The 17,448-nt window shown below is 41.8% G+C and overlaps 1 protein-coding gene across 3 annotated transcripts in view; it reads right to left on the bottom strand.

Annotated features, from left to right (window-relative positions):
- The window catches only part of TSPAN4 (tetraspanin 4), a 394,615-nt gene that overhangs the window by 37,727 nt on the left and 339,440 nt on the right, over positions 1-17,448 (bottom strand). For all 3 annotated transcript variants that reach the window (XM_032188291.1, XM_032188292.1, XM_032188290.1), the window contains one exon: positions 13,708-13,782. In XM_032188291.1, coding sequence (XP_032044182.1) covers positions 13,708-13,782 — 75 coding nt within the window. The remainder of the gene's footprint in view (positions 1-13,707; positions 13,783-17,448) is intronic.

The raw sequence follows: 17,448 nt of genomic DNA, 5'->3' as shown, positions 1-17,448 counted from the left end.
TTCCTCATTTATTTTTATATACACATAATAGATAAGAATGCATGAGAATAAGAATATTAAACAAGCTGAAGGTAATGCATTTTAAATAAACCTGCTACTTCTTTTTTTAGTTCTAAATTAAATGCAAAGTAAGCACCTCTCCAAGGCTTGTGGCTAAATTTACCACTGTGAGCTTAATGGGTGTGCTGATGAAACATTTACATGCACCTGCTTCGGCCATAAAGCGCGAGAATTTGCACATCCAATACATCCAGCTTTACTTCCCACTTCTCATCTGCAATGTGATCGCTTGCTTAGTATGTACAAATGAAAGGTTAAATGGGAAAAACTGGCTACGTTCAACGCCTGGACTGTATTTTGGAAAATATTTTCAGACAACGTTTAGGCCACCACACAGTAACTGAGATTTATAATGATTTGCCATTCACATTTCAGTTCTGTTCCAATAAATGCCATTGTAAAGTTTTCAGACTACTAATAAAAAGCTATTAATGTGTTTTCTCCATGTTAATCAATTTAACATGCGGATTGTGCAGTTAACACTACTTTATATTACTGCCTTCATCATTTCTCACTTTTAGAATACATAAAATAAACAAAGAGGTTTTGGATTCCTTATAGATTCATTTTTATCTCAAAGTGAAAGCTGCACAAGATTTGTGGCTTCAGACTCATAACCAGTGATAAGCTTCCTCCTTCCTCTTCCCTATCTAAATATATAAAGAGACTTTAACAAAATTAATTGCAGTATTCAGCGCTCATGAATTTCTGTGCATGTGTAATTCATTTCCTTGCAGATAGCAAAGCAAAAGGAGGTTCTCTCGCTGCCAAGGTTACAGGATTCACGAGCAAGCTTGCTCAGGACTAATGGGGAATAAGTAAAGAATCTCCCTCGTCACTCCCTTCACTGGGGGCTAGCATTTAATCACATTAAATTACTTGTGCCATCGGTCCACATTCCTCAGGATGGGGGGACAGCTGGAGAACAAATGCTGCCTGGAGAATCCTGAGCAGCCCTTTCTGCCACAATTTGTGTAATGCTTAGCAGTAAAATGAGAGCTGGAAACTACACTCCCAGTTTGGGGACCAATCGTATTCATACTCATCTCTGGCAAAGCAAAGGGCATAGACCTACACTCATTCCCTTCATCAGCAACTCTGATCTGCATCCAGGTATGATGTGGGAACAGGAAAGGCAGCAGAAAAAGCAGTAGCATGATACACATGCTTTCCCCCCACCTAACCCTGCTGCCTGGAGTTGCTGACCATCGAGGTCAGAAAAGGGAACTCTTCCTTGATGAGGTACAAAAAGGAAGACCCTGGGGGTGAGATAAGGCCACGGGGCACTGAGGGATCAATCGAAGTCTCTCTTCTCTTGCTGCAAATCAACAAGTTCTCTTTTAGGTGCCATACGTACTTCGTTCAAGGAATAGCTTTATGTGCAGGAAAAAGCCCACACTGTGTCTTCACAGCCGCCTGCCGAAGCCCAAGAGCCCCTCCTGAGACAGGCCTGGGGAGGGATATTGGTACACAGAGAGGCTCAGCTCTGTGCTCACAGGACACAGAAAAGAGGACGTACTAGGATACAGCTTTATCATATAGATCATGTACAATTAATTGGCATGCAAAGAAACCTTCCCTGTGAAGTGCTACTGCCAGTCGGTGTCGCTCCACATCGGCCACAGCTTGCAGGTGTGCGCTTCACATCCCGGCAGGTCTGAACTTCATCAAGTGCCAAGATTCAAGCCTTAGTAAATTCTCTGTAAGTGGGTCAACAACGAAGAGACACCCAACCACTCTTGGCTTAAAAATACATTTTTATTATGCAGGATGTAGTTAACTGTCTGTTCAATCTCCTTCTCCTTTAGCATTAATTTTTGTTCTTTATCAGATTCCCTCAACTCCACTTAAAAGGGCATGTACATGTTGCAGAAGCACCACCTCCCTAGCAAGTGTCAAATTCTTGCCTACTTAACTCCACTTAACTCTCTTCAATCAGAATAAAACTTGCCTGCATGCAACCTAAAATTCCTGCTAGATAATCATTTCAAGGACAAAAGGTGAAGTGATCTGCAAGTCAGAATTGACATGGACCATCTCCACACCCTCTCCTCTTGGAAGGTTAGAGTAACCAGGGCACTGCAAAGCTTCCAGCAATCACAAACTTGATCCTGTTAATTCAAGCTCCTTAAATTGTGGATTCGTGATGTTAAGCTGAATTAGACAGTCTTCAATGAGAAAGAGAATAATAAGCATCGTGTGACTGAAGAAACAAGCTTCAAGCAGAGCACTGTAGACCCTCATCACCTTCATTTCTAAATCCCCAGCCCTGCCACTTTTCACAAAGATCTGTGTAGAACAGGACTTAACCCTTCTCTGGTAAATTCACCTCCTCTAGAAAGGTTCACGTGGAAAAACCTTGAGAAAGAGTGGTATTGGAATCCTTGAATTTAATATGCTATTAAAATCAAACAGGAGATTGATGAGATGCATCAACTTTAACTTGAAGGCTGTGGCATGGATAAGGACTTCTTGAGTGACACTTACAGGCTCTGTGTGGCACACTATTTGGACTGGAAATAAATACATGTGGTGTGTGATATATTTATATTTAAAATTAAAAAATATTGTGTTTGAAATATTTAAAATACGGTGTTGCTCATTTGTATTGAGCTTGTATCCTAAGGGCCCGTGGGAAGAGTTCATTTATCTGTCTCTAGACCTTGTGGGTTGTACCTGTCTGCTAAGAGGCCACAGCAGAGGCAAGACACAGGCAAATTCACAGCAGCGCCTGCCGGGAGCATCTCACCGGTGTGGTCCAGGCACATAGCAAACAGATCTCTTTGTAACAGCCAGCTTCCCTGGTGAACCATTGCTCAAATCACTTCTGGAAGAGGTGGAAGAAGGCCTTTAAGCCATAACTGTGCCTTTTTGTTTCCCAGATCAAGCAGCAGAGTAGTTTTGTATCTCAGAGACTGATCTAATACCTTCAAAGAGCTACACAATAATGCTGTGGTGCCCAAGGAGCACACCAGGAGCTCCCCCTGGATCGGGAGCGAGGAGCCCAAGGAACCCAGAATCCAAATCCTATGGAATCTGCACAGCCTCACCAAGGGTGTGGAAGCAAAAAGCCACGTTCTGCATTTTTCCATACATACCACTAGCTAATCCTCATGAGATGAGTATAAAAATATTAACCCTATCCAACCACAAAACCTAATAAATGACTGTGTTGAAAAGGGACCCATCAAATCCTAAAAAAATCCAGCTGTGTGTAATGAGGTCTCTCCTTGTTGTCCCCTTAGCAGTTTCCTTTCAAGCATATCCTAGGAATTGGAAGCAAGTATTTAAAAAAAAAAAGTAATTTAAAATAAATGATGGTGAGAAGCTAATTAGAAAAGCACTCCAATAAATATCACAGAGAAAAAGCTCTAACTCACTTTAATTCAAATATTCCCCTTTTGTTTAATCACTGCAAACCTATGACATGCACCAGTGGGACCATTTTGTTATTGGAAAGTTATTTCTTCACATTATAAGCCCTCAATAAATAATTATAAAGCAAAAAATGAAGTCCAATGGTTGGTAGACAACACAGATTTCAGATACACTCAATTTCCATAGTTTTTGTAAAAAACGGTGACTAGCTACTAGCTAATTCTGTTCCATAGAAGACAACTGTGCAGCTCCCCCGACTTCACTGGGGACAGGATCTCACCATATAGGAAGTGGTAATTTATGTGTTCCTTTTGTGCTGACACCCAATATTATTGTATTGTGCAACTAAACCCTCGAATGGCTTAAAATGGATGTGGCAAACCTGTGAGACCCAGCAGCAAAGAGCCATTCCGCTGCCCGAGCCGTAACTTGTCTAATTGTCTTTTACTGCCACTTCTCACATGGAAACTGCCGCTGCCATGAATACAGCTGAGAGAAAGAAAGCTCAGGAGGGGAAGTCGGAAAAGCAATCCTCACTGCTCCAGGCTCTTCCGCAGTAACAACAAGCATGGTGAAAGGGGTGCCTCTGCCATTTGTACGTAAATCAGTGTCAAAGAGAGCACGAGGCAGGTTTCTATTGAGAACAGCCCTACCATCGGAAGCTGCACCTGGCCAATCAATGGCCACGAGTGGTGATGTTAGCAGCAAGGACACTCCACTGACATTTGCCTTAAATACCAGTCGGATCTCAACATACTTCAAGGCTTGCAACACATTCTGCTCCTCCTTTCTTCACAGTCCCCAAAAGAAAATCAATTTCTTTTTTTCCCTAAGCTACCTGACCTTGAAAAAAACATTGCTTCTCTTTGTCTGAATGTATTCAGCGGCTTTTCTGCCAACTACAATGCATTCTCTATTCATCAAAATAAAAAGGTGGACCTGAAAGAAATCTACAGGATGTTTTCTTCTGTGTGTGTTGTTCTGAGAGTAATGTTGATTCTCTTCCCAGCTTTTAAATAACCTTTCAGTAATTTTGATTAATTCAAGTCTTACTGTAACTCTTCTGGTCCTGAATTTTCAAAAGAAAAAAATGAATGGCTTATGTGATCAATCTAACATCTGGTTTTGAATCAAAATCTTTCCCTGTTATGCTTCATGACTTTCCCCTGTCATTGTTCTCTAGAGAAAGACTTTTTAGTTGTTTTCTTAAGTACCTTCAAATGATCTTTTGAATCTTCCCCTTTTTGCTACATTTACGTAATTTACTAGCTTATAACATGCAATTCAATTTGCACTTTAATATGCCCTTCGAGCTGACCTCTGTAAAGGTTTCCTAAATGCTGAGGTTAGGACTTTGTCAACAGAGGAAGCATTAGCACGGCAGAAGACGATGACACGTATTGTTCTGCTTTCCCGTGGTTCAAAATGGCAAGGTGCAGATGGCACAAACGTCTGGCAGAGCAACAACATCCTTGGCTTGCAGCAGTGATGTGCAAAATGGCAAGAGCAAGCAACTCAACACGTAGATTGATTTATTAAACAGAAATGTATCAGAAAAAATCCTTACTAAATTGCATCAAAGACTGCTAGTAGCAGGAGGAGGAATACACAAGGATGAGTGAGTTTCAGCAAGAACTGAACTTATACAAGGATACTCTGTTCTCAAGGATGCATTTCCCCAATTTATAGGGACAGAGAGGGCACACAAAATAACTGCAGTACATCTAAGTGAATTAAAATTGCACCCAAGTTAAAAAAAATCTTTGCATACGCCTCATTCACTGCAGAGAAATTGTATTATACCACCATCATCCGGATCATCAGAGGCACTCAAAACTTCAAGTAGGGAATGTGTGGATTCAGAAATGGTAAAGCCAAGTTCTCTCTCTGCTTCCTGCTAAGACACATAACCCTTTAACTCAAAACTACTTCTCTCTTCCATCTCAACCTTTTCCCGTTGTCAAGTATGACTGATTTTGGTGCTCATCTGTAAAAATAGAGAGTCCAAGATCTCAAACGATTAAAGAAAATTGGTCCATATTAAAGATGATTACAGATTCACTTGGCTGCAGTTTTACTGGCATGAGCTCTTACACACTGTTGAGTACGCCAGTTTTGTAAATCTGGGAATGGATTTCAAAAGCTCCAATGACTAGTGGCTAGAACACTTGCTGAACCTCCTTCCTGCATCTGAACTTCACAGCTTCAGCACAATTTACCACCAAAGAGGTCCCCGATTTTGCAGTGATTTGGAGCTGCTGATCAACAGATCTGCCTTTCCTCATTTCAGCTTGGAGTCAACCTGTGTACACCATCGCCGAGTTAAAAGGAAGGAGCTGAAAGAATTTCAGCTGCAAATTACACTAATAAAGCAGCCTACCTACAACATTATTTTTCAATTGCAGCTGACAAATCTAAGACAAGGGCTGTATGCTATTGGCCTGCACAGTCTGATAACACAAAAAGCCACCTTCCCTTCTCTTTTTGTACATGTAAGAAATGTTAAACATTTAGTTTACTGTCATTTTCTAATGTTGTCTGAAATACATTGTGACACATCAAAAATGTTCATAGAATGAATAAAAAATGTGCTGTCTCTTTCAATATACTACCTCTGTCACTCCTTTGCATTTGATGTTGCCTGTATTTAAAAGTCTTAAGCTGTCTTAATCATTTATTTTATTAGCTTTCTAAACCATTCTTTTCTCTTTTTGCTAACAAAATGCTACGAAACGTGTCAGCACTCAGAACAGATGCAGAGCTGGGGGTCAGACACCACTAAAACCAGCATGGATCAGGTGTATGCAAACCAGTGCCATTTCCTTGAGTCCTATCAGCAGTGAACACCAGCACGCTTTCAATTCCTGATCCACCTACATGTCGAAATGGCTTCTTTGACCACACATGAATCAAATAAAGACCTGGCCTCCAGAATAGTAAGGTTCCCTAAAGCACATTCAGACATGACGGCATTTAGTATTTCCCATGAGACACTGTACCTTGAGGAGTCAGCTCTCAACAGCACTTCTGCCGGTCAGAAGGGGAGCTGAACTACTTACTCTCCATTTGTAATATGGTTTGAGATGCCCAGACAAAAAGCACGCAGCTGTGCCATGTATTCAATAATTGGCATTACTCTTTTCTTACTCTTCCTTGGCAGAGGCCATCTGAAGACCTGCACCACTCCTATTTGTCTGCTAGGAAACTCTGAGCATGGGAAACCAATTGTTGTAAAAGTGTTCCCTACTTAGGGACCTACTCAGATGTGCCCCTGAGATTACGAGATAACCTCTAATTAAGGATTACAAACCAGCAAGAAGGAAGCCCAGAAACATCTCTTTCTGTTGTGTGCTCACTGATCCATTGCCAAATATTTATCAGAGGACCCCCAGATGAATTTAGTGAATTTAGGAAATAAAAGACAGATCTGGCTGGCTTTAAGCCAGGCATAATGGCAGCAGCAGCTATGTTTGATTCATCTATACAGCTCTGGGAATTCATTTCCCAGTCAGCAGAGTTGGAATTCAGAATTTCTCCTGAGAAAAAGCATGACTCCAAATCGTGCAGCGGTGCGATACGAACTGTATCGTGCTCATCGGCGTATGAACAAAAATGGGCACTGACCAGGCTGAGACACCTACATTAATCTTAATTTCTGAAGTCAGCCAAAACAGGACGACACGTGGCATAAAGAGCTGACAGGCTACTGCATTATCGAATCTTTACACGGGGTATTTGTGTTAGGCATGGAGCTTAATTTAGGAAAGTTTGATTTTCCTTTCCCCGCACCCATTCCCTTGCTAACACTTTATTCAAGGAATCAATTAGGCCTTGATCAACCATTGATCAAGAGTTCCCAGTGGGGAGGCTTAATGCATTTTATCTGCAGTTACTGTTCCCAAGTAACACCTATTTCTGAGCATGCACTTAATTCTTTTTATCAATACTTTGCTATCCTTCAACAACCCTGTTAATAGCATTTTGCAGGTCTACTTTCAATGAAATCTTCCTTTGACAAATGAATTAGTGAAACCGTGGGATTTCCATTGGCGTATTTGCCTTTTTCAGCCACAGAGACAAATAAATTCCATCCTCCACACCTGCCCCTGCCTAAAAAAAAGGGTTAAAGTGATGTGCTGGAGATCAAGATGCTAAATGAAAAGCTGTTCGAGAACAAATAGAACAAGATAACCATTAACGCTTTAAAGCAAACAGTCATTCTTTTCACTAAATTCCCTGTGAAGTGAAAAACGTGATACATCTTCACCATCTCCAGGATTTTTCACTATCATTAGCATTTCCTTAGCAAGATTTCTTTTAAAAGGAAAGAACACAAAAGGTGTGTATCAAAGTTGACAAGACTTCAGTATATGATTAAGTAAATCACGTGGATTTAGGCATGCACTTAAGATACCTGCTGAATAGAGACAGATACATACTCATGCCTGAAGACTTTGCTGAAAAGAAGCCAAAATGAATTGGTTATAATTAAATTCTTTACATGAAATTTCTGCAACTCCCTATTGTGTGACACGAGTACTGAAATGCTAATAAACTAGTTAAAATTACGCTTATTACCAAGTAAAATAAACCACAGAGACACTTCTGCCTTTTCTTATTTTCTATCACCATTTATATAACATTATTTTGCATTAGAGAAGTAAAATACTTGACCAGGCACCCGCCCATGACAGAGCAGTAATTGCAGGGTGTTTCAGTTCCAGGAGATGATCCGTGGATTCCTCCACCTCAGGCTGCATTGCTACTCCTGCTTAGGGGAGAAATGGCTTTTAGCTATGTCAGCACTCGAGCAAAAGCCTAGCTTCAGAACACCGCCCGAGAGATGCTGTATGCCAGGAACTGCTCGGTGTGTGGAGAGCTCTTTTAAATACACAACAAACTGAGCTCTAACTGAAAAGTCAGGTGTTAATGCACTGGCTGCTCAGACCCCGCATGCTCTGAAGCATGATAACGCAGCACATCCCTGCAGAAATACCACGGAGACTTAAAAATGGCCTTGCTCCCTTGAGAGCCTCCTGCACACTGACAAGCACACATACTACATGCCCTGGTACCATTCCAAAATTCCCCCAGCCTTACAAGGGAGCAGAACAGCCACACTCACTGTGGCAGGAGGAGGATACAGGGACCCAGTAATTCTACCATTACTCAGAAGTTTCACCAGTAAGAAGTTTTAAAACGTACCCTGATGTGATGGTGTAGGCTAACCAAATGCTGATGGAGAGAAACTAAGAAAAATGGCAGGACCCCTGACTGATGAGCAGGGCAGAGTGACCAACCTGCCACTCTTGCAGGGCTTTCCAAGGACTGTTGTTTCTCCAATAAGCTAAGACCATCTGGAAGCTGCACCTAATTGGGATGATCTCATCCTTCACGTTAGCCTTTGTCTCTCCATCTTCAAATAGATTAACCTCTTCTATGCATTCGCCTTGGACAGCTCTGCGTGCTAGACACCCCAGGAGTACGAGGCATTTTGTTAGCTGAGCAGCAGAGCAGACATCCTGCTCCGCTGAAGTTCAGAACAACTGAGTCTCTGCAGTAGGTCTGAACTAAATTTTCTGTATGATTGGTTTCTTCAGCCTGATGGTGAACCCCTTCTTCCTGCTGGGAAGCAGCTCCTCTACAGACCATATTTCAGGAAAAGCAGTAAGAGCTGGAGGTGAACTCATTACGATTTACTGGGACAGAAAACAAGAACATTTTCATACATTTCAGGAAAAGCAGAAGTAGCCATTATTTTCAAATCTACCATTCTGTGAGCTATTTCCAACGCAGCTAACCAGGCATGGAATTTAGGCTGTAATTTTCACAGAGATCCCCAAGTGAGTTAATGGCCTAATCCCTATTGAAAGTTCTGGTGTTAACTTTGAGTTGCCAACAGCAGTAACTGCTTCCATAATCAAATATCATAGTCAGTGATCTTTTTTTTTTTTTTTTTTTTTTTTTTATTAAAGTGGTTTATGTTATTCAGTTTGACATTTCGAAAAGAAAAAGAGGGAAAAAAAGAACACATTATGCTGGTTTAGTTATGTTCTTCCACTTGCGGGCATTAAGTAGCAGCACCATAACTCTGCCCATAAATCAGAAAAAATGCAGACATCTGAACAAACAAAACTGAAAAAAGTCACGTATTACAGCTGCAAAAAAGTAAATATGGACTTTTTTTTTCTGTGCCTCCAGGAGAACCATCACAGTAAAAATAAATACAGATGCTAAAACCAGAAGGATAATACAAGTAAGAACTGGTACAAGACTATGCATTTTATTAGCATAATTTATATTCTAACAGGGTCTAATTTGGTGTCGAGAAATAAAAAGAGTATCTAGTCTCTTAAGATAGAGCCCAGCAGCTGTCTCTTTATCACAAAAAAATGAAGGTTACCCTTATCAGTACTCCATGGATCTTTTATAAATACATATAGACCCTCACACAGGAATTTACAAAAATATCAAATGCTTCTCTGAATGAATGGAATCAAATTAATATATATATTAAAGAGAAAATTCAAGCTGCGTATAGGCGTTCACTCACATGGCTCTAGCAAAGTCACTGGAGCTGGGACAAATGGGGGCATAAATTTAGCCTGAGAAAACAGTGTTGTAAGAAAGAGAACATGCCTCAGTACTCGTAACCACATGAACTTCATTCAAGACCCACACATCTTTTACTGTGGTATTTCTGCCCTCAGAAAAATATGAAGTTATATTTTGGGAACTTGCATACGGACAACAGGAGCTTCCAAGTCCCTGGGGTGCCCCACATTGGTCTGAAAACAGCTAATGAACCCCTCGCTGCTGCTTTGGGAAGAGTCAGGACAAAACAGAAGTGCTATGTATGTTTCCTGACAGCCGTCCAAGAGGAATGCATTTCCCCACCCTATTCCCATGCAGCCCACACATCACTTCTGGAGAACCTAGAAAATGTATATCTCATAACATAACCAGCTGGGATGGTAAAAGGAAGAGAACAGTGAACCAGGCGTGAGCTCAGCCCCTGCCAGAGACCCATGGTGCAGCTCCAAGAAGCAAGGTTTTGCCCCCTTTTTCCTCCTTGGAGCTGTTCTTCCAAACCCTTCTCTCTTTACAACATCACATTGCACAGCCAGCTCAGAGAAAGAGCTGTGAAGTCCAGGGCAGCACTCATCTCATGAGGTCAAGACAAACGTTGCTCCATCAAGAAACGGGCAGATGACATCCTAAGGCATGGGAGCAAGTTTGCTGCCTAAAAGCTCAGAGAGGCTGCTGCCAAGACACTGAGAATGAGAGGCAAAGGCTATTTTGTGGCTTCTCCCAAACTGATGAATGAGAACAGCTCAGTCCAGTCTGCCCGAAGTCCCAGCAGTCAGTCCTGTCCATCTCCACAGCTGCACACTCTCCTGCAGCAAGTGAATAAAAGTGCTGTGCCAAAAACCTATCTGTGAATGGCCGTAAAGAATTTCTGTCTTGATGCTTTTTAATATTTAACCACTGCTAAAGCAGTGGGCCCGGCAAGGAATACAGATGCACCTGGATGCTCACACTGTGGCAGGCAACTCAGCCTGTTGCTGCACCCATTCTGCAGCAGAGGAAACAAAACCAGCACCGGCCGAGTGACTGAGGGACAAAGCTCCAGCCCCGCAGCTGGCGCAGCTCAGTCCCTGTGCTTATTCATCCGTTATTCAACCTGCTCTAAAGCCTAGAAACAGAAAATAATAATTGGGTTCCTTTTCATCTTGGGTAATACATGTATTTACATGCATATATGCTCCTAATAAACAGAAGGCTAGCAGGTGGGTAATAGAAAACACTGCTTGCTGATCACACACACATACATATGATCACGTATCCATACACATGTGATAGAGAAGCCCTCAAAGTCTTCACCTCCAGTCACCTTCTGCTTTTGCATGCAAAGTTAATGTTACTTTCTTCTGCTGTGTGGGTGTCAGTGGAGACTGCTCCCTCACTGATTTTCCAAGGGACTGTATTAACTCAATGAACGTGGCAGACTTGTCTGGGTTAGCTACCTTCTCCATACCAGTGCGCATGGCAATTCTGTTCTGCGCACCAGGAAAGCCAGCACACCATTTCTAAGCATGCTGTAAGAACATACTAGTTTCAGGCTGCTGCTGTTGCAGTCAGTAGGCAGGACTGCAAGTGAAACACAGACACAAGCCACTAATTTCCTCAGCACAAGGTTGTGGATGTAAAGTCATACAGGACCATTAAGAGCCTCAAATTTGATCATTTGTGATACACAGACTACAGCAATTTCTTAACCCTGTAAACCTGCACTTGGAGTCCACATTTTAGACTAACCTTTGATCACACAGACAACTGTAGGCCACCTCCTGCACCAGCCCACAGTAGGTGACTTGGAGGGAGGCAGGATTTCCTGATATCCTTACTCAGAACATAGACAGGAATGCCACAAACCAGCAGGCTGAAGTGGGAGGGGAATGCTTCCTGGCACGTTCACTATTTTTACCTCTGAAGAGTGAGGACCAACATTCTCTGAGACAAAGTTGTCAACACAACAGCACTGATTGCTTTATGAATAAAAACATTTCAACTTTTTTTTTTTTTTTTTAATATATATCCTGCAAACCCACACGGTTATTGAATTATCAGCCTCAACAACTGCCAACAACAGGGAATTTTACAAAATGAAGATACAGAATATAAGAAACATGTATCTTTTAAATATACTCCTTGATATTTTCAAATATTTCTTGCGTGTACAAGACAGACATTTAGAATAACAGTATTTCAGAAACTGCTATCATTTCTCCTCTACGTATCTCCTAAGCAGAGGATTTCTTCCCATTCCCAAACCAAATCAGGGTAGTCTCTGTAATTCCTTCATGCCTATTCTCTCTTACCTGTCCAGTGCTTCTCATCATTTCTGTTACCCTTCACTGAAATGAAGTAACCACAACTGAATCCTGAATTAACAGTGAGTTGAGTCCATCAATTTAAGCAATGACATGATAATATTTTCCGATTCCCTTTGTAAATATGCACCAACTGTTGTATTTGGTTTTTGGAGGCCCATTGCATATTAAGTAGATGCCTTTATTAAGCTGTCATCTATGACACGTAGATCTTTCTCCCAAGAGGTTACAAGTAATTCAGAATCCAATAATGCATAAAAGTAATTTTAAATTGCCCTTTCTACTTTAATTACCTTGCAAGTTAACTCCAAGTTCCAACTAAAACATGCCATCCAGAAACCCAGCTCTTTTCAGCCTTTCAGCAGTGCACCTGACAATCATTCCCTGTGTTCATTAATTGAATAATTTGGAGCCTTTCTAGAAAGTAATGTTGCCATCTTTCCACTCCTTGTCCAGGTTATTGCTAAATACACTGAATAAATTAGGTCTGTTATTCATCTTCATTGTATTCTGCTACTAATGTTTTCCATTCCAACAAAATATGTTACTTAGTGGTTATGTACCTGATGACTATTAATTCATGGCAAATTTTGCCACCTAGGCCATAGTTTTTCCTTAGTCATTGTCAGTTTTGAGAGACTTTGTTACACAATTTTGATTGAATATGGAGGTTACGCTCTTTGACTTGATTTTGACTCAGTCTTTTTCTTACTCATGCAAGAATTCCATTTTTTTCTTTAAATAATTCTTTTAATGATAAAGATAATTCAGATGGGCAATCTTGCCCTTGCAACAGAAACAACAATCACAGGAACAAATGTCAAACATAAGTCGAATCTGAAACTAGAAACAAAAACTGTGTGTACTAGATTTTTATACTCTTAAAGGCTTTTCACTAAAATGTAAGTACACGTGTTGCAAGGACCAACTTGGAAAGATACTGATTTGCGTGCCTTTGCCTTTATACTTCTGCTTACAATACCTCCTTCGGTACAACATTAATGTAGTTCTTAAATTGTAACCATATTTTTTAAGAATCCAATTCATGTCTGATGGTGTCTCTTCCTACATGCTCCGAGTAAGGCTCGTTGGCTTCCTTATGTTTCTGTTGTGTGTCTGGTGGCTTTTTTTTTTTTTTAAATGGCAGATGCACTTGGCAATATCTGTGACCTTGAGTTGTACACATGAGCAAGCAAGAGAGCCCAGTCCTGTAAGGCTGTTTATGCATTCTGAGAGAGCTCTTTCGGAGAGGGGTGTCTCAAGGAAGACAGAAGCATGATGTGCATACCAAGCCAAGTGCTTCATGATTTATTTATAGGGAAAAGGGGCATAAAAATTTGCTGAAGGGGAAAGAAAAATGAAGAATCTGACTTACCTTGTCTGTGTAGACGAAGAACAGAATCACAACAGTGAGCTCCAACAGAAATATAATTAACAGCATGATAAAAAACTGTCAAGAGAAGAAGGGACGGGAAAAAAAAAAAAAAAAAACAAAAAGCAAAAACCGTCAACATCTATTTCATTTTTTTCTGGATGCACAATAAATACACTCAGCAGATCATGCAGAAATGGGAGTGGGAGTCATACAGGCAGCAAGATGCAAAGCTGCTGTCTTACAGTGGAACAGAAGGCACGCGACATGCAACAACCACAAACGCAGGTAAAGGACTAGGCAGAAACACACCCCTATCCAGGCGTATGGAGGGCTTGTTTCTAGTACTGATTTCAGAAGAACAGCATAAAATCCCACAAAGATCTGTCCCCCCCACCAGGCTAGTGATCTGTTTGACAGCAACACTTGAAGTTTCTTCCTAGGTTAGGCTTTATTGATTTTATTTCCCCATTAGATCTTTTCCATTAGGAAGATATCACTGAAAACCACAGTTTAGACTTCCCATTGCTAGAGAAGGTAGCCCATCCATAAACCATAAAGTCATGATCCCTTTTCAAGGGGAGCTGTGGGAGAAGTGAAAGGCAAACCCAAACACTAGTATACCAAGCCAGCTTTAAGAGTAGTTTCAGGCAGCTACATGAACTACTCACGGGCTTCAACCAGAAGGGGCTGATTTGTACTTAAGACATCAACACAAAGTTGGTCTCTATCTTTGTCTCCTCACAACCCAAGGAACTGTATAAAACCCAAAAGCCAAAAGCTAAAAGGAGTGGATAAAAAACCTTTGACATCAGTATTTCAGGTAGATTCTCAAAAGCCCTCAGCTCTGATCATCTTTAGTGGGATGAACTGCAGGCTATGCCACACACTTCTGAAAAAACACGTCCTCTATTTTTGTTAAGAAGCTGCATGGGTCTGTAGCAGTGTCAAAACAGAAGATGCACAGACTAGAACAACCCATTGTCTGAGCTGAAAACGAAACGGAGTTTTGCAAAAACGGATGACGAAGTGAGAGTAATTTTCAGAACTTTTTGGCTCAGACAAAGGCCCTGCTCCCTTTAACACCAATTCCACACACTTAGCAGCTTGCTAGGCTGGAATTCAAATACTGAGCAACACTGACTTAATTGAAACCCCATTCCCAAGAGGAAAAAAAGTTACTATCTCTTTAGCTTCAACCACAAGGCTGCGAACCTATGAAAGTTTAATAGCTACAAAACCTTATCAGAGCTTCTTCACTGCCTGGCAAGTCAAAACCAAACCTTTGAACCTATGGATTTCTGTGATTGAATGGAGGACAGAAGGTCAAGAGGGAGAAAATATCATTTTCCACTGCTACAATTAGACTGTCTACAGAACTCATTGCATTTTGCCCCAGGAGTGTTAAATTAAAGTTTATTTTCAAATCTTCATCACTAGTATCTTCACACTTGCCTGACCCTAATACTGGATCCCATTACGGCCCACTTCCGAATCACAGAATTCATTCATGGCAGCGATCCGAGCCAATTTCCATATCATTACCTTTCAGCACTGGCCCTCCATATAGCTTTGAAAATCAGCCTTACTGCTGCCTACTTTTTTTAAAAAACAAACAAACAAACAAAAACTCTGCAGTTTTATCCTCTTGTGTAGTATTAACTGAAACAAGGCAAATCACATCACTCCTTGCAGAGATGCACAGGCATTCTGCCCTATTTCTTTAGCTGTGGGATACTTTTTTGCTCGTCCATAAAACATGGGCTTTCCAAAATGTGCATGTGAACACCACTGTCTCCCTGTGAAATTCACTGGTATAGCCCAGATTACGTTAAGCAGACTCTAGCACAAAGGAAGGACTTGCACCCCCTCCCCTTATCAACAAGGATCAGCATTTCCTACCACAGGATCCCAATTTCATCAGCTTAGAATTTTGCCAAACCTTAATTGTCTAGGTTTATACATTCCAAGCTTGTTTCTGTCTTAAGGATAAAAGCTTTTGGAAGAGCTTTAAAAAAGGCACTTCAATTACTTCTAAGAATGAGGCAGGGCAAAGTACGTTATTGAGGTTAAATTTCTGGTGGCTTAATTTGAAATTCTTTTACGCTCCAGCGTTAGGAGCGTGGAGCTGCAGCAAGGTGCAGCTCCATTCCAGGCCTTTTGTCTTACCCAACTATGGGTGGATTTTTATGGGCAAGTCATTAGCCTTCAAAAAAACCTGCATTTCGCACATCCAGCACAAATGAGAGGGCTCAGCCGCTAAATCTTCAAAGCCTACAACCACAGAAAGCCCACTCCAATGCTTCCCACAGCTCCCAAACCACCCCAACCAAGCTCCTTTCCCCCCTCTTGTGACGCACAGAGCCACCATGCCAGGCCCCCTCACACGAACCCTGGTTAGGATGGGTTTACGACATGAACTGGCTACCAGTTTTAGAGAAACTGGACCTGGAAGAGAAGGGGACTGGGGAGGGAAGAGATGAAGAGGATTGATTCCCTCACCTGAGAGAAGCCACAGGGCTGGTGAGCAGGGAGCGCCTGAGGGGACAGGCGCCAAAGCGAGGAGGTTCACCAAGAAGAGCAATGGCCACAGGGGAAAGGCATGACAGAAAGACGAGCCACTACTGCCCTCCTCTGTGCTACGAAACACGGGGTGTGAAGCACACTCGGAGGTGTTTGCGGTGCAGGAGGCTTTGGCAGTGGGGGACCTGCAGCCTGCCCCATGCCTGTGGAGAGGTGGCAGCCGGTTCCAGCCAGCTCCACAAAATGGCGCCCGTCTCCACAAAATGGCGCCCGTCTCCACAAAATGGCGCCTGTCTCCACAAAATGGCGCCCACCACAAGTGGCCCAGGGGCAGCTGTGTTTAACTGTCTGCTATCTTCACTTCTCAATACCAGAATCAGGAACTGGAAGTTTACCTTAAATGGCAACAAATTAAGTGAAATTCCCCAACTTGAGAGTGTTTTCCCTGCAGCACCCAGTCACACAGCTCTGCTAAAGCCCCCACCTCAGGACGAGCACAGCTGAGCCGCTGCAGCCAGCGGCAGCCTCCTGGGGCCTGGATCTCCTGGTGGACCACAACGGCACTCCTGAGTCCTTCACTTCATGCTAGAGAAATACGGTTGACACCGCAATTGTAGAAGGTGCTAAAATTGTAAAGTCAGAAACTCAAAATTTAGGAAATCAGAACAAAAGCTCTGCTACTGATGGTTAGGTACCATGGCTAAGCCCTTCTCTCTGCAGGCTTGGAGGTTTCTCCAGAGCCTTCTACTCCTATTCACCGTTCAGACCAGCTCTTCTCTGGAAAGCTGTGTGCCAAAGCCACTGTTGGCACGATTTCGGTTTCATGCACTGCAGATTTTGGAAGTCATACAATGAACTAAAATTAACACTGTTCAGAAAGTCAAAATGTAGATAAGTAGGATTATGCTTTTCCTCCACTGAAAAATATTTCTGCTTTTAAATAAAACCTCTGGTTTTATCTATCTCATTATTTGCATTCATTGACAAAAAGTATGCTGTTATATAACAGATACCACGCATTAATAATCCCACTGTGCACAGACAGTAGAGATATTCACTATGTCTTTTATTGCAAAGGTAAATTAGGTGAGGTCAGCCTCAAGGTGGAGGCTTAAAATTCATCATCTGTTGAAGGCTACAGCACTTACATGCCAGCACATTTATCATCTCCCTCTGAAGAAGAACCCTGCCTGAACCCAAACCCATACATAAGAAAGTAAA

The sequence above is a fragment of the Aythya fuligula genome, chromosome 5, assembly GCF_009819795.1.
Source record: "Aythya fuligula isolate bAytFul2 chromosome 5, bAytFul2.pri, whole genome shotgun sequence".
NCBI lineage: Eukaryota > Metazoa > Chordata > Aves > Anseriformes > Anatidae > Aythya > Aythya fuligula.
The sequence above is the reverse complement of the archived record's forward strand: the minus strand, read 5'-3'. Positions and strand labels throughout refer to the sequence as shown.